The sequence below is a fragment of the Triturus cristatus genome, chromosome 2_1 (assembly GCF_964204655.1).
Source record: "Triturus cristatus chromosome 2_1, aTriCri1.1, whole genome shotgun sequence".
Lineage (NCBI taxonomy): Eukaryota > Metazoa > Chordata > Amphibia > Caudata > Salamandridae > Triturus > Triturus cristatus.
The window spans coordinates 567,148,439-567,172,198 of NC_140581.1; the positions used below are offsets into that span (position 1 = coordinate 567,148,439).

The following is a 23,760-nucleotide window of genomic DNA, read 5'->3' on the forward strand; positions in this document are numbered from 1 at the left end:
GACCATTCAACACTAAAAACTAGGCTGTATTTTTAAAAGCATGTTTTGTATTGGTTCAGAAAAATGTGTTCCCGCAGAAGATTACTTTGGATATGCTGTTAGGTTTGAAAAGTCAAGCACTCTTGCTCTTTGGATTAGAAACATTGGGTGCTGAACTTCTGACCTCTCTGCTCCGACCAGTGTTCCATGATCTGTTGCTATGTTAGCAGGCAGAAGTCATGTTGGGGGTAGGAATCATTTGGAAAGTGTTGAAATTTGCAACCAATGGAAATGTGTGTTTCCATTTTAAAAAATGTGGGAAGCAATGTGAATTGAAGTTAACATGTATATGTGTGAAAAAAGAGGGACATTTTGCCATTTAGTGGTTTTGGTGAGAGGAGTACAGCTCAGAGATTCTGGCTCTGATAATCTGCTGTGTGAATGGCACATTTCTTTCTCAACTAACTACTTTTAAAGGTGAGTTATGAATTTGAGAGGGGATGTATGTGGTGTGTTTTGATATAAATAATAGAAATGTGCTTCTTCTTTTAAAGTTGTGTTTTACATTTTATGTTTTGGAAGATATTTAACTGCCTTGAACTTGTAAGATATTATGGAGTATGTCTTCACCATAAGTTAAGGTGTACTGGTATCACCCAGGAATACTGTTTTGTGCCTAGAATCACATCATGAGTCTGTGTGCACACAGGAATTGTTGTCAGAGATTGAATTTGTGTTGCTCTTGTTCTGTAAGACTTTCGTAGGAAAGGGGCAGCTTGTTTTCTTGAACTGTGATGGTGAGCATTCAGCAGAAATCACTATCTCACACATGAGAGGCAAATGCTAACACATTTGAAAACAACAGGGTAGATTTTTTTTCCACTCCTGCAATGGGTGAGGTAGTTCCTACATGTTCAAAACTCCAATTAACCCTTACCACAGGTGATCTTACATGCATCTCTGCAGTCTTCATGCAGTTGTGCAATCGTCCATGCAGATCTCTCTTGCACCTGACAATACACAGTCTCCAGAAACACACTCTTAGCACACAGGCAGCTGTTTCTCCTGCACTCTCATGCTTACTATTCAGCACTGTGTGGTATTTCAGATAGCAGTGTGTAATGCTAACACATTCAACATCACCAAGGCTCATTTCCTTTGCTCTAGTCTAATCACTCACCCAGGTTCCACATGCTCATGGTCTCAAGTAGCTGTTAGGACATGTGCTCTTTTCTTCCTCTCTAAACTATAAGGAAAATGTGTCAGGCTGTTACAGTAATTATCACTTGCTCTACCACAGTAGTAAATGTGCTTTGAATTTGCCAATCAAATATCGTTTTCTGCCTAGAATCACACCATGAGTCTGTGTGCACACAGGAATTGTTGTCAGAGATTTAATTCGTGTTGCTCTTGTTCTGTAAGACTTGCACTCGTAGGAAAGGGGCAGCTTGTTTTCTTGAACTGTGATGGTTAGCATTCAGCACAAATCACTATCTCACAGATGAGAGGCAAATGGTAACACATTTGAAAACAACAGGGTAGATTTTCCTTCCACTCCTGCAATGGGTGAGGTAGTTCCTACATGTTCAAAACTCCAATTAACCCTTACCACAGGTGATCTTACATACATCTCTGCAGTCTTCATGCAGTTGTGTAAGCGTCCATGCAGATCTCTCTTGCACTTGATAATACACAGTCTCCAGAAACACACTCTTAGCACACAGGCAGCTGCTTCTCCTGCATTCCCATGCTTACTATTCAGCACTGTGTGGTATTTCAGATAGCAGTGTGTAATGCTAACACATTCAACATCACCAAGGCTCATTTCCTTTGCTCTAGTCTAATCACTCACCCAGGTTCCACATGCTCATGGTCTCGAGTAGCTGTTAGGACATGTGCTGTTTTCTGCCTCTCTAAACTATAAGGAAAATGTGTCAGGCTGTTACAGTAATTATCACTTGCTCTACCACAGTAGTAAATGTGCTTTGAAATTGCCAATCAAATATCGTTTTCTGCCTAGAATCACACCATGAGTCTGTGTGCACACAGGAAGTGTTGTCAGAGATTTAATTTGTGTTGCACTTGCTCTGTAAGACTTGCACTCGTAGGAAAGGGGCAGCTTGTTTTCTTGAACTGTGATGGTTAGCATTCAGCACAAATCACTATCTCACAGATGAGAGGCAAATGCTAACACATTTGAAAACAACAGGGTAGTTTTTCCTTCCACTACTGCAATGGGTGAGGTAGTTCCTACATGTTCTAATCTCCAATTAACCCTTACCACGGGTGATCTTACATACATCTCTGAAGTCTTCATGCAGTTGTGCAAGCGTCCATGCAGATCTCTCTTGCACCTGACAATACACAGTCTCCAGAAACACACTCTTAGCACACAGGCAGCTGCTTCTCCTGCACTCCCATGCTTACTATTCAGCACTGTGTGGTATTTCAGATAGCAGTGTGTAACGCTAACACATTCAACATCACCAAGGCTCATTTCCTTTGCTCTAGTCTAATCACTCACCCAGGTTCCACATGCTCATGGTCTCAAGTAGCTGTTAGGACATGTGCTCTTTTCTGCCTCTCTAAACTATAAGGGAAATGTGTCAGGCTGTTACAGTAATTATCATTTGCTCTACCACAGTAGTAAATGTGCTTTGAATTTGCCAATCAAATATCGTTTTCTGCCTAGAATCACACCATGAGTCTGTGTGCACACAGGAATTGTTGTCAGAGATTTAATTTGTGTTGCTCTTGTTCTGTAAGACTTGCACTCGTAGGAAAGGGGCAGCTTGTTTTCTTGAACTGTGATGGTTAGCATTCAGCACAAATCACTATCTCACAGATGAGAGGCAAATGGTAACACATTTGAAAACAACAGGGTAGATTTTCCTTCTACTCCTGCAATGGGTGAGGTAGTTCCTACATGTTCAAAACTCCAATTAACCCTTACCACAGGTGATCTTACATACATCTCTGCAGTCTTCATGCAGTTGTGTAAGCGTCCATGCAGATCTCTCTTGCACCTGATAATACACAGTCTCCAGAAACACACTCTTAGCACACAGGCAGCTTCTTCTCCTGCATTCCCATGCTTACTATTCAGCACTGTGTGGTATTTCAGATAGCAGTGTGTAATGCTAACACATTCAACATCACCAAGACTCATTTCCTTTGCTCTAGTGTAATCACTCACCCAGGTTCCACATGCTCATGGTCTCAAATAGCTGTTAGGACATTTGCTCTTTTCTGCCTCTCTAAACTATAAGGAAAATGTGTCAGGCTGTTACAGTAATTATCACTTGCTCTACCACAGTAGTAAATGTGCTTTGAAATTGCCAATCAAATATCGTTTTCTGCCTAGAATCACACCATGAGTCTGTCTGCACACAGGAATTGTTGTCAGAGATTTCATTCGTGTTGCTCTTGTTCTGTAAGACTTGTACTCGTAGGAAAGGGGCAGCTCATATGATAGGATTTTAAAAGCTCAAAAAAAATATAGTAATATATTTAAATTACATAAAGGTATTTTTTTTTTAGTTTCCTTTAGGTATTGCTGAACAACACTGAAATAAATTAAACATGCCTATAAAATCAAGAAAGAGAAAAGAACAGCAAAAACATCTATTTTTGAAGACAACTGGACAACAGAAATTAGTTGAAGAACCTCATGTTGGAAAAAAGAAAAAGTCTTCTGGTAAACAGACTAAGGATTTTTTTTTAAATATCCTCAAACATAGAAAAAATGTACAAAGTATATCCACTGCAAATAGTGTTTCAAGAAGAAAACAACAAGACAATAGAAAGAAAATACTAAATGCTAATGTACAATCAGAAGCAAGAAAGAATGACTTAAAAAGAAAAACAGAATTTCAAAACATTCGTAAAAAAATGTTTCAGAGAAGAGTGGTGTTCAATTTGCTAAAGGATGTGAAAAAATATAGGAAGAAAGCAATATTTTATAAGAAAAAGAAACATATTGAATCAATTGTTGCAAAGGCTTTGGAATTAAAAAGAAAACTATTCATTTTAATTTTGAACAGGATCCGTACATTAGATAAAATAGTCAATGTAATGAAGTCAAAAAGCAAAAGGAAAAGAGTAGTGAAAAAAAAAACTTTTGTAATGTGTTCTTAGGAGAATGGAAGCATAGTTCAAGTACTGAACCATTTTTTAATGAAGAGAGTTATCTTCGAAGTAATAGTTTGCTGCATGCAGTTGACACCAGTGGTCGAAGTTATGAAGTTAAATGGTTGTGTAATGGAAAAGGAGAAAATGGTTCCAAGGAATGAGGAAGAAGTGTTAGCTGATGAGGTTATGGGGAAACGTCCTAAAGCCCCAGTGTACACTTGGAATTGTAGTAGTATTTGTACTGTACAACAAGAATCTATTGATAAATTACGTAACTTTCTAAGAGAATATGGTAAAAAAGTGTGTTAAACAGAAGATTAAGGTGCTTCAAAGACTAGATCCATGCAGAGTGAGAAAGAATACTGGTTTGCAAGGACATTCTCTGGCTTGTCTTTCTAGGAAAGTTTGTCAAAGTGTTTTTCACCATTTTAGGATGCTGGCAGTACATCATACTGAAATGAGAAAGTTTGTGAGAAGATTGTATTTTGCTAAAAGTCCAGCACTAAAGTTAAATGAGTTGAATAGTGCTCTGTTGCATGGATCTGTATCAGATGTAGAGAAGGTTACTGATGATATTCAGTTTTGTTACTTTGGTCCAGAACAAGAAAGTGCAGGAAATGACACCGTTATTGAAGAAAATGTGGAAGAGAATGTAGAACCCACTGTTAGTAAACATTTTGAAGATCAAATGACAAAATTTACTATCATCTCTAATGAAAGACCACATATTACTTGTATTTGTTGCCGGAGAAGCCATTATAAAACTCAAACAAGGAATGTTGATCTCTATAAAAAAAGTGAAAAAGAAAATAATTATGAGTGGAAGGATTTTGCTACATATTTGTTTCCCGGAAAATTGTTTTGATTTGGGTGAAGATCAGCGTATTTGTAAATACTGTTATAACAAGTTAGAAGAAAATAAAATGCCAGCTAGAGCTGTACATAATAATTTAGAATTGGTTGATATTCCTGCAGAACTTAGTGATTTAACCCCTTCCCCGCTCATGACGGAACCGCTCCGTCATGAGCCACGGTTGCCGTGTGCTCATGACGGAGCGGTTCCGTCATGCCGCGACCGTTGGCGGCCGCTCCGCCCACGTGGCGCTGTTTCCCCGCCTGTGCGGGGGGACAATGCAACTGGGCGGAGTCATGACGGAACCACTCCGTCATGAGCACCGCTCAACCGTGGCTCATGACGGAGTGGCTCCGTCATGAGCACAGCGCCACCGCGCTGCCCCCCCCGCACCCTCCAGCGCTGCGGCGGAATTCGCGCCGCAGCGAAGGGGTTAAATACGTATGAGTATGTACTCATTCAATGTGTCCATCCGTTTCAGACTATAGTTCGTATGGAGCCCAAAACAGGAAAAATAATCTCCTTCAGATTTACAAAGAGGTTTAAAAGGAAGAGTTGTCTATTTGCCATTAGATTTGAAAAAAAATATTGAAACAATTGATGCAGATAGTTTGGAAACTGAACCATTAGTTATTCTGGTTAATGGTGTACCTACAAAGAATAAGACAATTTGGCAGGAGCTAGTAGATGTACGAAAAGTACAAAGAGCAAATTTATATTTGAAAAGAAATAATAAGTACTATGAATCAATTTATATGGATGAAGATGAAGAAGTTTTACTAGCAGACACAGGAATACCAACTGGGCAAATTGAAAAAGTGGATAAGTCAAAAGAAGAAGAAATGTATGAACATTTCAGCATACATCCTCTTCATTCTAAAGAAGTTATGGGAAACACTATTGATCTGTTTCAGATGAAAAAAGCAAATGGAACTCCCGTGAGTGTCTGGGAGGAGAGCTTGGAAGCTCGTTGTTTTCCCCAGCTGTTTCCTACAGGAAAAGGTGGACGATATGATGAACGTCCAGTACAGATTCCTGCTTCTCAGTATCGGACTACAAGATTATATGCAGAAGATCGAAGATTTCGTCAAAGTATTCCTTATTTGTTCCATCTTTTATTTGAAAGTGACTTGTCTGCACTATCTTATGCAGTAAATCACATTTTAAAAACTGGAGTACATCTACATAATGTGTCTGCAAAGGATTTTATGAACAAAGTGCAACAGCGAGATGATCATTTGGAATCTCAATTGATTAATCTGATGGCTTGTCAGCGTGGAACTAATGAATATTGGTACCGACACCATGGAGAATTTAAATGTATGTTACGGAATTCAGGAACTCCTACATGGTTCCTTACCCTAAGCTGTGCTGAGTACGCTTGGGATGATTTACTGGATTTTCTTCGAGAGGCAAATTCAAATATTGAAAACATCCAATACAAGACAGCAGGAGAATTGTGCTCATTGGATCTGGTTAATGTTTGCAGATATTTCAATCATAGATTTGAGGTTATGATGTCCTTCATCTGCAATAAAAAAAATCCACCTCTTGGAGAAGTTGTGGATTTCTTTTGGAGAAAAAAGTACCAAGCAAGAGGTGCTCCTCATATTCATATGCTGTTGTGGATCAAGGATGCCCCAAAATTTGGAACAGATTCTGATGATGCAGTCTTATCTTTCATTAAAGAATATGCAACATGTGCTGTACCTAAAAGTACAGAAGAAGCAAACATAAAAGAGCAAGTTTTACGTTTCCAAAGTCATCGGTGTGGAAAATACTGTCGACGAAAGTACAAGAGTAAAGATAAATTCTACACAAAATGTCGATTTGGATTTCCACAACCTGTTCTTTCAAAAGGAAGAGTAAACAGTTTTATGTCAGCTGTGCGACATACTATTAGAAGAAAATCTCCGAAAAATACCTACAACCTAAGAAGAAAAGAAGAGTCAAAATATATAAATTACTACAACCCAGTCATTCTATCCATGTGGAATGCTAACATGGATATTCAGTATGTAGCTGACAATTCTATTGCTGTTGCTCGGTATGTCACATCTTACATCACTAAATCTGAGGAAACAGAATTGAAAGAAATGTGGGAAGAGATTTCTCACGAGAAGACTGTCAGTAAAAAGCTATACAGTTTCAGTTTAAAGATGTTATCGCATCGAGATATTGGGTCATATGAATGCTCAGATAGGTTATCATCTGCAAGTCTGTACTCCAAATCCAGAAGAATAATTTGGGTAAGTTTAGGCCTTGCAAGAATGCGAAATCGGGTACTGAAATCTATTCGAGAAATTGAATATTTAGCAGAGAACGAACCAGAAAGTACAGACATTTTGAAAACAAATATGTTGGACACATATTACCCAAACAGGAGTCATCATCTTGAGAACATGTGTCTCTATGAAGAGCTGCAGAACTACATTTTACACGGAATGCCACAGAAGACATCAACAATGGACAATATAAAGTCATTGGTGAGGAAGGATGTTTGGTGAAACAAACAAAAGGAAGTTTGATTAATCACAGGAAGCTGAGTTGCAACACTACTGACAAAAAGGAATTTTACTAGTTAGCACTTTTACAGCTGTTTAAACCATGGCGTTCAGAGGATGAATTACTTGGAGATTTTCAGAGCTATGACGATTCCTTTAATGCATGTAAAGATAGCATAGAATGCAGTACTTTCACAAATTATGTACAAATGTTAAATGAAGAAATTGAACAAGAAGCTACAATTGCAGCTGAAGTAGCTAGAGACAGTTCTCAAGACAGTCAAAGTTCTGGTACGCTCAGTCAAGATCCCCTAGGACAACCAATCGTAGAAAATGAAGCTGCAATAGCCATGACTGAAGTGGAAACAGCTATGAATCAAGCTCAGGAAGATTTAAAAACTTACCAAATTTGGAACAACAACTGAATGATAAACAACAACAAATTTATGAAGAAGTCACAAAACGAATTGATCATGGATTACTACATGAAAATAAAGAGTGCTCATGCACATCATTTGAACCAATCAGAATGTATGTGAGTGGACAAGCTGGAACTGGAAAAAGTTTCTTAATTAAAGTAATTAGAATTTACCTACAGAAAAAAACTGATTCACATTTGTCTTGTGTTGTTACTGCTCCAACTGGGTTAGCAGCATATAACATAAAAGGAATTACCTTACATCGTTTGCTAATGTTACCAGTAGAGCATTAGAACAAATTAGAATACCACAAGCTAACAGGAGAAGCATGTTTTGAAGTTTCAAGAGTGTTGAAGAAAATGAAAGTTCTCATTATTGATGAGGTAAGCATGGTATCAAACTTAATGCTTGCTTTTGTGCATTTAAGAATGCAGCAAATTCTAAAGACAGACTATGACGTGTTATTTGGAGGGAAACATGTTATAGTTTTTGGGGATCTACTGCAGCTCACTCCAGTTAAAGTACAACCAGTATTTAATACTCTTGCACATGAAGACACAAAAAAGTCATTAGGAAGTATAGGTAATGTGATTATTTGGTTATACTTTGAGTACAAAGAACTCATTACCAATATGCGGCAAGCAAATGATGATGATTATGCAAGTATTCTCAAAGATATCAGAATTGGACTACTCACAGAACATGGCAGATAAGCTTTACAGAGTCGATTGCTATGTAATTTGTTTCCAACAGAACAAATAGTTCCAAAGAAAATATACAAGAAAATTGCAGAAAAAAATACTGTAATCTGCTTAATGCCAACACTACATGAATGCTCTATATTCAATGAAGAACTTTTGAAATTGGAAAATGAAGAGATTATGAAAATGGAAGCCGTGGATAAAATACAGCAGGAAGGAATAACTATTATATTGACAGGCAAATTGAAAACTAAATTGGATTCTCTAGAGATAAACATATCGAAAACAGCTGGTTTAGAAAATAATCTTTATGTATGTATGAACTGTCGAGTAATTTTAAGACGTAATTTGAATGTAGAAAAAGGTTTAGTGAATGGAGCTATGGGTAAAGTTGTGGGTTTTGTTAATTACCAGAAAAAAGATGGAATTGAATTTTTAAAAATAAAATTTGATCAGATTGAAGAGGTTAAAGATATTAGTCGTTGTTCAGTTAGTTTTTTGCTTGTGAAAGACTTATATGTACGTAGGAAGCAGTTTCCGTTTTCTCTAGCATATGCTGTAACTATTCACAAATCTCAAGGATTAACTGTAGATAGAGCTTTTGTAAACATTGGATCTAGTATGTTTAAAGAAGGTATGGCATATGTTGCTTTGTCACGAGTGAAAAAATTATCTGGTTTATTCATAATAGACTTTGATGACTCAAAAGTTAGTGCTGATGCAAATTGTGTAAAGGAGTATAATAGATTAACCTCTTCAGCGCTGCGCGGATTCCCGCGCAGTGCTGAAAGATTTGAGCGCGGGCGGGGCCATGACGGAACGGTTCCGTCATAAGCACAGCCCAACCGGCGTGCATGACGGAACCGTTCCGTCATCGGCATCGAAGAGGTTAACAAGAAGCTATGCTCCTCATTTAGGTCAGTATCCTGTGTTTGAAAAACGTGTTGTTTGTCGGAAAAGGAGAATTGAGAATATCTGTAATGAGGATGTACAGAAGAGAAAACAAAAGGAGAGTGATGTGATTGCAAGCAAAAAGAAAAAGGACAATGTTGAAGAGGTTGTTGGTTGTCATTTTGAAAATAGCTCTGGTGTCAACTGCTACACTAATGTAGTGCTGAATGTTGTATTTTATCTTGAAAGTTTGCAAGAGCAGATAATACTAAATCATTAAAAAAGATTTTGTTCTCTGCTGAGTTTCCTTTATGAGAAGTTGAGTAATGATAAAACTAAAATGGAAAGTGCTTCTGATGTTAGAAATCTTTTAGATGTATGTTCAGGATGTACACAGTTTACACAAAATGTCCAGCAAGATGCACAGGAATTCTTCATGTATATGCTTATGGTACTGGAAGATGAAGGGGTAGAAATAGAAATATGTTTGGTCTCTCTTATAAATGGGAACATTGTTGTGAAAACTGTATGAACACATGCAGCACTAATGTTGATTCTGAAAGGTTCATACATTTAACATTACCAGAGAGTAAATCAGTGACTTTTAGTAAATTAGTTAAAGATGCAAATCACAACATGGAATGTTCTCAATGTAAATCAGAAATGTTATCAACGTTATTTTTAATGAAATATGGACAGTATATAATTTTAATGATGCAACGTTGTAGAGCTGATGGAACAAAATTGGACACTTTAATAAAGAAGTTTGTAGGAAATCAATTATCAATATCAGGAAAGACTTTTGTTGCAGTTGCAATAATTTTCCATGATGGACCTTCTATAACTTCTGGTCATTACACAGTTTATCTAAAATGTGAAAAAGGCTGGACACTGTGTAATGATTCTCAATTGATTTTCAAGCAACGTTTGCCTGCAGAATTACCAAATTCCTACTTAATTTTTCTAAAACCAAAATTTTAGATACAAATTGCAGCATCTGAAGAAACCATTATTTCCATTTTATAGGATTACCATTGGATATTTCACCTAAAAATGATTAAAAAATTACCATTTGGTCTCATGGAAAGGTAGATGTTTCTTTTGTGGACTTCTTTGACAGATATTGTTTTGGTGTATGTGCTTAAGCAACAAGATTTACAGACGTTATTTATTGCAAATAGTTATTGTTCTTAGAAGATATTTATAATATATATGTTACATGTCTATCAAGGTATGTTTTACTGAGGATAGATTCAGGGCTTTTTTAAACAATCTTTCAGATTGTTTATTTTTTTGCCCGCTGTTAAGTGATTAATACAATTGATATCACTATTTTCAGTGAAATTCAATATATTCTGAAAACAGCAAAAAAAGGGCAAAAAATTACTTTGTTAAATATGAAAATATGTGTACTGTATTCTAAAATGTATTGTTAAATATTACTACTTTTTTTCTTTTTTTTCAGATCTAGAAAGAAAATTTAGGAAATTGAATCCATTTTTCTTGTAATTCAAAAAACCCATTTATTTCTAATTAAGTTATTTTGTTGGTCAGGTAAGTTTAAAATATCTGTATTTCTCACCCCTTCACTTTCATGCTCCTTTTGCTTCACTTCTCCTCATTCTGCTTTTCTCATTCCCCTACCCTCTCTCTTCTTCCTTTACTGCTCTTTCGTAACTCCCTCACTCCTTCTCTACTACTCCCCCAGGTTTACTGCCTCCATCACTATTGTTTTAACCATGTTTCTCTCCCTGTCTCCATATGTCTCAGTCATTCTAACTGCCTTACTCCTTCTCAGTCTCTGTTTCTGTCTCTCTCCCTTTGTCTGACTTACCCTTAATTTCCTTAACATCTCTGTTTCTACCACTACTCCTCTCTCCATCACTCATTTTCCATCTATGTTAATTTTTTAACCTTCTCCGTCATTCTCCTTCCCTCACCTTCCCTAACTGTCACTATCCTTTACTCATAGTCACTCCTATTCTCCTACTTCACTTCCTCCTGTCTGTATCTCACACCCCTTCATCTTTTCGCATTCTTTCCTTCACTCTCCCTCACTCTCCTTTGATCATTGAAATCCTGACTCCCTTTCTCTCACTCCAGTTTCCTAAATCCCTCCATCCCCTCACTCCCCATCTCTCACTTTCCCTTACCCCCTTTACCCCCTTTTCTAATCCTCATACCCCTTATCTCACCATCACTCCACTTCTCTTACTTTCAATCCCTTTACCCTGCTGTACTTCATCTGCTTCATCTGTTACTCCCTTTTCCTATCTCCGTCCCTTACTCCCCTTTTCTCACTCCCCCTCCATCACTCTCCATTACTCACTGCCATTCCCTTACTCATTCACTCTTCTTACCTGTATCCTCTACCCTTAGTCCTTTTGTTGCAGTCAGTCTTTCACTTCCCTTTCATGACTGATCATACTTTCCTTTTCTCACTCATTCTGTCTGTCCTTTCCTCCTCTTCACTCAGTCAATTCAATCATTTCAATCATTCATGTATACACTACACATTCATTCAATAAAATTACAACACAGTATATTAGGAATATAGCTCTTCTTGGAGAAGTGAAGTGGGTTCTAAAAAGAACTGTCTTTTTTGTCTTTTTTGTTTTGTATTTTTTTTTTTAGTTTTTTAACAATTTTGTATTTTTTTTGATTTTTTTAGAGCACCAAAAAAAACGGGTAATGAAAAACTGTTCAACAGGAACAAAAACAATAAATGAAAAAAATTATGGGCTGGAGCATGTGTGCTGCTGTATTCTGTTTTCAATCAAGTTAATACTGCTCTCACCGTAGCAAAGAACAGCATTGCACACATTGCAATGTATGTGCACCTTCTGGAAAAGGGGGCGGATGTCCAGTGGTCTGGTACACGGTGAATCTGCGGCCGCAGATGATGTGCTCGGCTGAGCAGGTGGAGGGTTGAACCTTAGGGCTCTAGTTGTCTCTCGAGCATAAGGAACAGGATGCACTGTCTTGAAGTGCCTCAGCATTGAATAAATACTCAATGAGTATTTCTTGCTGGGATCTCCTCTGGATAAGACAGTTCCACAAATAGTGCATGTCACCTTCGGAGCATTCACCTTCTTTTGGCCCTCTGGAAAGGTGAAGAATTTCCAGATGAAAGAGTCTTTTTGTTTCGTCTTCCTTGGTCTCCTCCTCACTCCCTGAAGTGGACTGCTGTTCTGACATTTTCCAGTAAAAGTTTACTAGAGTAGCTGTTCAGCTCCTTGTCTCAGGAAATAGGAAGAAATAGTGAGGAGAGTGGGTGTGGTGTTTGAAGATTCTGGAACAGAAACTACTATGAACCAATGAAAAGTGTTGTTTCGTAATCACATGACTTGCCGTGAGCGCACGGTGCTCGCACGCATGCGTGCACGGTGCACGCACGGATCAGAAATGAATTACTTTTAACCTGATTTCTAAAACATGAAAAGGAGGCAGGGAAGACACTTCCTGACCCCCTAGACCTTCTCAGGGGGTCCCTAAAGGACCTCGTAAATAAAAAAAAACATTTCCTTTAATAAAAAAAAATTCTGGTGCGCTCACGGTGCTCTCACGCATGCGCGCACGGTGCACGCACGCATCAGAAATGAATTACTTTTAACCCGATTTCTAAAACATGAAAAGGAGGCAGGGAAGACACTCCCTGACCCCCTAGACCTTCTCAGGGGGTACCTAAAGGACCTCGTAAATAAAAAAAAACCATTTCCTTTAATAAAAAAAATTGCCTGTGCGCACCGTGAAAAACCCTAAAAAAACAAACATTTTAAACTGTTTATAAGTTTATAGAAGATATTAACTATGCTGTTCAACTTTATCCAAATTCAAATAAAAAGAGCTGAGCCATTCCATATTACAGGATACAGTCAATCTATAACTATATACATAGGTAGTTTATTGTAAAATAAGTATAGAAAAAATATAATAATACGTACATAAATTAGCATTTAAAAAACCTTACAAATTCACTAAAAAAAACATAGGTTTCACACACGTTATAGTTAGAAATTAGCATTTAAAAAACCTTGCAAATTCACTTAAAAAACCATAGGTTTCACACACGTTATAGTTAGGAATTAGCATTTAAAAAACCTTGCAAATTCACTGAAAAAAACATAGGTTTCACACACGTTATAGTTAGCTGGGCATTTCACTCATACAAAACCATTGAAATTCCCCCGTTATAGTTAGTTCAGCTAACTATAACTCGCGCAACCGCAATCCACTGCTGATGACGTCACATATTACATCACTCATGACATGGTCAGTGACATCACTCATGACATCACTGATGACATCTCAAAGGACATCACTGATGACATCACTGATGACATCATCCTTGTGTAAGAGTGGCAGACCTCCTCTTATCCTAATATAAACTTTGATACACACATTGAAAAATACAAACTAAAGTTTTGAAAACTATAGAGATATCAATACCAGTTAGAACAATGTATTCAGTAATTCCAAAATCTACATACGCATCCACTCATTCATCAACACTTCTATATAGTCACTCATACATGTACTCAGTCATCATATGTACTTATACACCTATACATCCTGTTACACACCTACACTCATACATAGAGCTACTCACACACATACTCACACATGCAAATAAACATCCATTTACTTGCATATACAGCTATACACACACCACTACACTTACTTCTACAGAAACGTACACATACTTACTCTCTTAAACAATCACTTATAGAAACACATATTTATTTATACAGGAACTCTTCCAATCTCTCACTCTCATTTATCCTCACTTATATACATCAATACTCACATATACTAGTTTAAAACATATGGACTTACTCATAAAGACACTAATGAGACAGTCATTCACTCTCTTACCCATACACACACTCATCCACCCATACTGTCCTGCTCATATACTGTCTTCAAAACACATACAAACAGTGAGTCACTCATTCATGCATCTATACGCTAAGTAACATCCCCCACTGAACCATACAGACACTCATACTGATACTCTAAAAACGAACTAATAACCCATATACACACTCATGTAGCTACTCACCAACCCATGCAGCTACTTATACACAAAGTGAGACACTGATACAGATATTTAAATATTTAAACATTACTCACTAATACTTGTATTCACTAAGATGCCGTTAATAAGTCAGTTATACAATTAATTTGACAAAAAAAACATCCATTTAGACACTTATTTACCCATTTATTCTTCCATTAACCTTTAGATATACATATATAAAAAATATTTATTTTTCAGAAAGACACATATTCACTGGATGATGTCATCAGTGATGTCATTTGAGATGTCATCAGTGATGTCATGAGTAATGTCACTGACCATGTCATGAGTGATGTAATATGTGACGTCATCAGCAGTGGATTGCGGTCGCGCGAGTTATAGTTAGCTGAACTAACTATAACGGGGGAATTTCAATGGTTTTGTATGAGTGAAATGTCCAGCTAACTATAACGTGTGTGAAACCTATGGTTTTTTCAGTGAATTTGCAAGGTTTTTTAAATGCTAATTCCTAACTATAACGTGTGTGAAACCTATGGTTTTTCAAGTGAATTTGCAAGGTTTTTTAAATGCTAATTTCTAACTATAACGTGTATGAAACCTATGGTTTTTTTAGTGAATATATATATATATATATATATATATATATATATATATATATATATGTATACACACACATACACACGTGCACACACACACACACAGTTTTACTTTTGGTATGCTTGTTTTCATGCAGTCTGTGCCTTCATACAAAAACCATTTCCAAACAAAATACGAATTAGCTAAGCCAAAAGGTCAACACCAAATGCCAGACCTACTGGATTTACCGATTCCTACTGTTTTTCCGTAGGCACATTTTGTAGTTAATATGTGCACAAAAAGAGATTCAAATGCATATTGCCCATTGCTAGGATAAAAACCTGCAGTGGTGCTGTAACGCCCACCTGATACTGATACTCTTAACGAGCCGCTGTTTGCTGAAAAGGCACAACCTATGTCTCTGTGTGAAAGACCTCTGGGCCACCTACAAAACTTTGACACAGGCCATATTGAACAGTTTGTCAGTGCTGCTCTGAGAATGTGCTCTGCTGCCCACTGCTTACCCCTAACTGGATGAGGCCTTCTGGGTACATGTGACCAAATCTGCACTAAGACTCGTAATCCTGCCAACTCTGAGCTGTGGAGTGAGTAGGACAGAAGGATAAAATGACACCTTTCAAGATGTGCAATCGAATTTTGAAATGTACACTGCATCCTCTTTTGTGTAAAACCTACTTGAAATTTCCAGGGCATGTTGCTTGATGGAAATCTTGCTGCTCGTATACATAAAGAATGGGGCAGAATAAAATAAAATAAATAAAATCAGTACAAGACTATTGGCCAACTACTGCATTAGTCAAGTAGGTGTCAAATAGACAGTGCAGCGATCTGTTGGTTAATCGGAATAGGTGCCCAAGTTGCAAGGTTCAGCGGTGTAATACCCTAGCTCCGCCCCATTTTCAGGATATGTTTTTAGAAGACTTAACAAGAAGGCATCTATGCTGTTTAGTCAATGGGGGCTCTGTCTACCAACTACTTGCATATTACGCTCAGTTATTTTGAAGATAACTGTGGTTTTATAGACTAGCCGGTGAGACCTTTCTCGATGAATTTTGCAGGGTCTATTTTTATTTTTTATAATAGAGATACAGTAAGTTAGCATTGAATATTTTAAATGTGCTGAAGGTAGTCTTGTTGGTACACGGAGTTCCGGCACTACAGGCTTCCATAATAGCATTGTTTCTCCACTCTTGTGTTAAAGAAGTTCAGAACAATCACAGCTTCCTAAAAATATTTCCATACTAGTATTCTGCAGTATAAAACATATGATGTCACTGTATTTAATATTTTTGTGGTGTGAAGCATCTTTCCATAACTTAAGCAAACACAGTAAGATATATAACTCTTGAACCCTTGTGTTCGGAGGGATGTACACGGAAACAATATTTACTCTTCTATTTGTCATATGTAATTCAAATCAGATAATCTTAGGCCTGGGGGCGGTAAATTCCTTTCCGCTCGTGGAATTTGGGTAATTTCGCATTCCATGTACAAAGCGGAATTGTCAAAAATTCCGCGATCCGCGGCTTCGCGGAATTTTTTGCTCATTTGCGCTTCCAAAATGCAAGTTTGCAGGAACAAAGCCTCGCGAACGGGCGGAACAAGCAATTCCGCGTGTTCGAGGCATTCCTGCGTGCTCGCGAAGATTTTTTACCATTTCGCGGAGCTTTGCGTAGTGTGCCTACGCAAATTACGCCCACCATGCCGGGTTACATCCAGGTCCTCCTCCCTAAGGTGCTGAAGTTCCAAGCATTGCTTTCATCACTTTGTTGTTTTTGGGGCCTTGGCATTGCATGCATTGAGGATAGGCATGGACTCGCACAGCCAGGTCTGATGAGAAGCTGGTATCCTCGTGGAACCTTCCCATTTCTTACTAGCACTCATGTACGTAGGAGAGTGGGGTCAGCAGTTCTGGTTACTGAGTTTCTGTGCGCCAACGGTGGTATATTTGTGTAATCTCTGAAGGGTTGGCTGAAAGTTCACATGAAGTGCTTTAGCGTGTGTGCTCTTCTTCCTTTTATGTACCTGGGGTCATAAATACAGGCATATTGTGGTGGTGGGTGGCTACTTAATTCAAAGCAGTTTCCGTCAACAATCTTCCAAGCACAGTTTTCCTAGAAAGGTCCTTCATAACTGGGATATTGCATCGATTACCACAAACAATTTACAATAATCCAACTTGAAAGATATCTCAGGTTGAGGAACATTGAGAGTGAGAGCAAACTTTGTATTATCACATAAACCAGCCCACTGCCTTTCTACACCTCCAGGGCCATTTCAGGCTTCTTGCTGTACTGGTCCTGGTCCCCTTGTGGGCCAGACTCAGCCTTACAGTACTTCGGAGGTGAACTAAATGAGAGCGCTGGGAATAAAAAACAGCACCTATAATTCAAACATCTGCATGAAATTCAGTTTATGATGTGATGTGAACTATACTGAATTTTTTCTCCATCGTTATGGGTGTATTCTGTGATATAAGAGGTGCAGTCCTTTTGTTTCCTAGATTCTCTCTTTCTCTGATGGAGAACGTTACAAATACATTGACATCACAATCTTTGATGATGACCTGCCAGAAGGAGATGAAGCATTTCAAGTGATTCTAGCAAATCCCTCCTTTGGTCTGGAGCTTGGACGCAACACAACAGGTAAAGTTTATAAGCTGTTAGCCCCTAACACAATAAATATTAAAGAAGCCACACATCCCTCCAATATCCTTTTCAATCCAAATAACAGACTAACATGTCCACCGCTCAAATTAATTTCATATTTCCCTATACTAATACACCACTAATTCTTTTTGAGTTCGGGAGAAGCGTGCTACTCACGGAAAAAGCGCTTCAACGCCTCGTCCGGGGTAGTAAGCACTATATGAATGCAATTACAAATATATTCGATTATACTCAATATTTATATCTATGTTTTGAATAATTTGCAGTACATATAGTACCTGTGCTCTAGGCTCCCTTCCCCACGTGGTTTCTGATGCAAAAATGCTTCTTTGAGTTACATGGACAGGTTCTTCAGACAGCCCTAAAAGCATGAAACTAAACAGGTCATTTTTTTTCTTATTTGGAACAGCCACGGTTACCATTTTTGCAAATGATGACGGCCATGGCATCCTGTCATTTAATAACACGGACCATTTTTATCTTCGGGAGCCGACTGCCCTCTATCTGTCAGAAAGCGTTGCCACGATGTACATTGTCCGAGATCCTGCTGGGGCGGTATTTGGTACTGTGACTGTTCAGTACCTGGTGACTGGAACTAATGCCTCTGATGCCTCCGGCGACCTTACACCTACACACGGATACATCATACTGGAGGAAGGAGTGAGGCTCAAGGTAGGACTTTTTAGGTAGAGGCTTCACATTCTCATTAAAATTATTATGAATAAAAGAGTAAACTTTTGTGACTTTCCAGCACTTTCTCTATTAGAAGTATTTAATATCTAGCTCTAGAAAGTACCTGTAGATGTGAAGTGTGTTGTATTTCATTTATTTACATTTCTCAGTATTAAACCTGTTTTGTCGTATTTTGCTGGTGATAAAATACTCCTTTTCTGGCTGTAATGTTCTGAAAGGGCACTTGAGTTTCCCCATCAAAAAGTGCATTTTTACACCAATATTCAAGTCTTTGCTGTCTAACTATATATTTTAAAATGTATTTAGGTGTGGGGAAAACGTCTACCTGAGTGTCATCTTTAGTGTTTTCTGAGAAAAATATCAATACACACAACAACGTAATTTCAGAAATGCAGCTCATTAACAAATGTCCAGTTAGACGATCACCTTTGAATCAAGACTTTGGACCTAAGGTAATTCCTACCCAACAAACTTGTGGTTCCACCTCCTCCTTTAAAGTGAAGGGGATTATCAGGTTCTGGAAAGGAAGGCCTCAGCTGACTCTACCATCAGGAATGGCTCAGGGGGCAGCGCCAACCGATGGCGAGCCCCCAAGACAGATGCCAGCTGGTTCGGACCGGTGGCGGGCGACGACAACGGTGGAGCAGCAGCTCTGAATTTTCACGGTATGGACGCCAGCAATTAGCCAATGGGCCAGTGGGAGCGAGGGGGGGAAGCCAGGTGAGGATAAAAGGGGGAGTGCATCCCCACCTGGTTTCCTCACCTGGCTGCCCCCGACGACGACCACGCTGCTGTGCCTCGCTCCCGGGACCTCGCCGCACTGCCACTGCTGCATAGGAACGCAGCGGTAAAGCCGCTTTTATTCCCACCCTCGCATCCCCTAAGACAGTATATTTCTCATTGGGACAGGGAAGGAGTCACATTTGATCACAAAACAGATGTACAACCTTGGCATCAGTAATTGAAGTGCAGGTGAATTCTGAATTAGGAAGCCTTTGGCTTAAGAACCGGGGCTGCGGGTTGCAGTGGGTGTATAGAGTAGGGGTTGGGACTCCCGCTACAGCGATTGTCCCTAGCCTCTCCCGGTACTCCATTACATGGCCCAGAGGATGTCGAGGGATGGCATCTGGGCCGGGGACCAAGGTATGGCCTGGTTGCCCAGACCCATCCCCATTGGGTGCCAGGGGGGATCCCTTCTTGGGTTGGCTCTAGCATGGTCATGTTGGGGTCCAATTTTCATGCTGGCCCACGCTTCCTCTATCTTGAGGGGGCAGGTGAGTTCGCCTTTTGATATGCAATTTGCGATATGGGGGACCACAGTCCCAAATCGTTTGGAATAGTCAATCCCATGGTGCCTTGGGGGTGGCCAGCCATGACTCCTTTCAGCAACTGTTGATAGGAATTGACGTGTATTAGTTCTCATAATCAAATATTCTTGATGTACATATTGTAATTGTACGTTGAAAAGTTTGGAGAATCAAATTATGTTGTTGATAAAATTTCGTGTTTATGTTGATTGTAATATATATACGGCCTGAGATTTGTATATTCTCTAACACAGTAAAGGTGTTTGGGTGTCTCTGTCTCCCTCCAAGGAATTCCAATTTGGGTGGGACGGTTGATTTGGGTAGGTCTCGGGCCGGTCCCCCAGCTGTATATATTGACCTGATATCCCATCTGCTCTGGCCCACCGGGTCACAGTGATGGTTGCCCCACCCTACTCAGAGCAGGAAAACTCCCACTGCATTTCTCTGCCCCCTGATTGCCATGCAAGGCATGGTCGATCCTGATAGGGAAATAGGACAATAACCCAGGTACAGGCAGAAAACTCCCTGCACGTCAGGACCATTGTTATTGTTTTCTAAAAACCAACTCTGCTTTAGTATTTTGTTTTAGAAAAAAACAAATGGAGACCGGGACAAAAAGCAAAAGTCAACCACCTAGTTTTCTGTACTGCCTTCAGTGCGTCTTCCACACCAGCTGATGCAATGAAGGCTTAGAGAGTCTGTCACAGAGATGCTTTACGGCATGGGCAAAGTGGGCAATTGCCCAGGGCCCCCTCCTTTCAAGGGCCTCCCCAGGAAAGTAATCTTTCTCTCTCTTTTATCTCACATCTATGCCTTCACCTTAACCTATCTCCCTCTCACTGCCTACCTCTACCTCCCACTCTTTCTCACTCTACTCAGTGTAAATCTAAGGGTTTTCAGGACAACCGTCAAGACATATTTCAATTGTTTTTTGTGTAACTCGATTTCTGAAAGTTTAAGTAAAATGTAATTGTTTGGCATCATGTTGGATATGATACTTAGCAGAAAATGTGTAAAAAACTTCAAGGTTGTTACAAACATGGGGGCCCAAAATGCATCTTGCCCGGGGCCCCGAATATCCTTAAGATGACACTGGTCTGCCAAGCAGGTTGGCATCTGTAAATGTGGTGGGAAGCCCTGACCTGGCAGGTTTGAAGGTCACCCTCCAAATATCAAATGAGGCACTTTGCCTTTAATTTAGTAACAAAGACCATATATTTCTATTTCTCAGCAACATTTGGTGTTCTCAAATCTCTTTTTGCTCATTGACTCTGTAAGCACGTGGATTTCTAAAATTTTTACACCCCAAAAGATACATCAGTAGCACTCATAAGGGTGGATGAGTCAGGGAGGATGTTAAACCTCAATTTCATGTGGCAATGTCCCCTGATAAGGCACAACACAGCAAATCAAAAAACACAGTTTATTAAGTTGGACAGACTCAATGACTGAGTTATAGGGTAGAATTAGAACAAAGAAATTCAAAAGGGTGCAACACAGAAATCATAAATGTGGATGCTTAGTCATTGCCATGAAGGCTCTTTGCAATAAGGTAAGTGAAAGATATGGGCATAATCAGAAATATTCTAAGTCCCAATGAGTGACGAAAAACAGTAAGAAAACAATCCGCATCCCTAGCATCATTGGAAAAGTCTCAGGAAAGTTCTTAGTTCACCCCAAAAATTGAGGGTTCATATAGAGAAGCTTCTCATAGACCATAAATAAAACTGTAAATTCATCACGGTGTGAGCAAAAGATTTATAATTTCAGCAAATAAAAGCACTGGTTTATTAAACATTAGATTGCCTTACCATCAAAGCACTATCCCGCTACATGAATATTGATTCAAACCTTCTTTGCTAATGTCATCCAGAGATGGCAGTACATACTAGTTGCAAAACAACAGTGTACTATTGTGAATGAATACAGTACAGTGAGCTAGCGGAAGAAACCTTGAATGATCACAACATTACTGTGCTCATATTGGAAAGTTTACTTTGAGAACAGCTAGAACAATTTCAGTGGGAATAAACAAACATGACTTTGCTTGACTGTGTCCTGCTGAAATAATAAACAGTGAACATGCAGTGTGAGATAAATGTTAAACAAGATGACTTTGAAGTCTAACTGAGGCCTAGTTAGCATAAGCCAGGAAAAGGCACTTTAGCATTCCGTGAATTTGTTTTAAATGTAATAGAATCAAAGTAGTCTATCTTCTCTGAGCTTAAGCATGTCACTGAATGCCATGTCTTCCTAAGTGCTTGCCATTTTATATTTTGCTCAGGTGATGGCAACAAAATAATACTGATTAACAAGTGGGACTGCATTCTGTCATTCGGGTGTAAAAATCTCTCTCCCACCTTCTCCTTTTAATTTCTTTTGAGTTGTCAGCCGATCTCATGGCAAGCTATATCGTATTTCACAATTTAGATGTGACACCAGGAATCTCCACCATCGCTCAGGAGTCATTCTACCCATTTTTTTCCATACCTGACTGTGAGCTGTGGCCATAATTAGGGTGTTGGAAAGTTGGTTATTGTTCGGGTTAAGTATGCATGTACCACTAGTAATGAGGCCACCAACACTGTAGAGGGCCCAGTAAAGGTCTCAGTAAATAAGCTGCTTGCTCAACCCTTGGTAGCTGACAACAAGCAGTCAAGCCTAATTTAGGAGACAGGAGTGTAAATCATTTAAAAACACCAATACATCAAACATGTGAGACACAACACCCAATAAAATCCTACACTACAATATTTGGAAATATTTATATGAACAAATAGACACCAAAATGACAAAATCAAATTAAGGAAACTAGAGATACTAATTTCTAAAGATTAATCACTTAATAGTGCTTAAAAAATATAGCGCCACACTGGGACATTTGGTCACACTTGACTAGGGCAAAGTCAAAGTTTGAGACTAACCATGATGGAGCCCTGGTCAGATACACTAAGCGGGAGTCCCCGGTTAAAATTTTATCTTCACACTTAAAACCTTTTCTGAAGCTTTTTCTTCTAACGATGCTCAACCCTTTCGGAGAGGGTTCACCGGCTTGACTTTCTGTGAGTCCCCGGTCAAATGCTCGAAGTCTGGCACTTTCAGCTAAACAAACCTGAAATTGGTTGAAAGTACTTGGCTTGATAACCTCATAGAGCTTTTTCACAAAAGTGCTCCAAACTTCTGGAGGTGTTTCCTGAAGGTCTCCTTGTAGGTTCAAGGTGTCCAAATCACCTTTCCAAAGGTCTGGAATCTCCTAAATGGTCTTTGGGATGTCTGGACCACAATTCCCACAATGCACCTGGCCAAATCCTTAAAATTCCACTGGACGCATTCCAGGAGGTGGACTCATGGAGGTCATGCAGGTGGGCCCTGTTAACCTTCTTCCCCTTGTAGTTTCAGGCAGCAGATCATAGAGACTATGCAGCTCTCACATATTTATACAGTGTTCTAGGGAAACAAGCCGGGGACACCTCTGTCCAGTGAGATTCTGGGTGCCAGCCAAAAGCATGACAACTTCCTCCAAAAAGTGCTACCTTCTTGTCCCACAAAGTACTGCACTTCCAAAATCCAATATGGATGATTTCTCTCCAGGGGAGTAAGAGTTGGCCAAGCCAACCTACAATGTGGCTCATTTCCATTAGCTCTCTCCCCCTGACCTCTTCAAATTCAGGTCATAAGCCTACCGTCTGGCTGGGGCAAAGGATGTGGGGTTAAGGTGCGCCTGGCATTGCTTACTGATCTCCTCTCTCTTTGATCTCAGTTTGATTTACCCAGCCCCCCTCTTCAGAGCCAATCCTCCTCAGCTTCAGAGCTCTTGCCATTAGATAACCTCTGCTCCCGACTAGGCCACTTATCACCTAATCAAATCAGCCTGCCTAAGCCTGTTATGGCTGACCAATCAGCAGAGACCACCAGAAGGCTGGATTTTGGTGTACAGTAGAGCAAGTTCTATAACTTCTCTCCTGTTCTAGGTGT

The 23,760-nt window shown here is 39.2% G+C and overlaps 1 protein-coding gene across 1 annotated transcript in view; it reads left to right on the plus strand.

Moving 5' to 3' along the window:
• ADGRV1 (adhesion G protein-coupled receptor V1) overlaps positions 1 to 23,760 on the plus strand; it is a 1,990,932-nt gene that overhangs the window by 736,747 nt on the left and 1,230,425 nt on the right. Inside the window, exons 42-43 of the mRNA XM_085632468.1 lie at positions 17,620 to 17,761; positions 18,195 to 18,457. Coding sequence (XP_085488594.1) covers positions 17,620 to 17,761; positions 18,195 to 18,457 — 405 coding nt within the window. The remainder of the gene's footprint in view (positions 1 to 17,619; positions 17,762 to 18,194; positions 18,458 to 23,760) is intronic.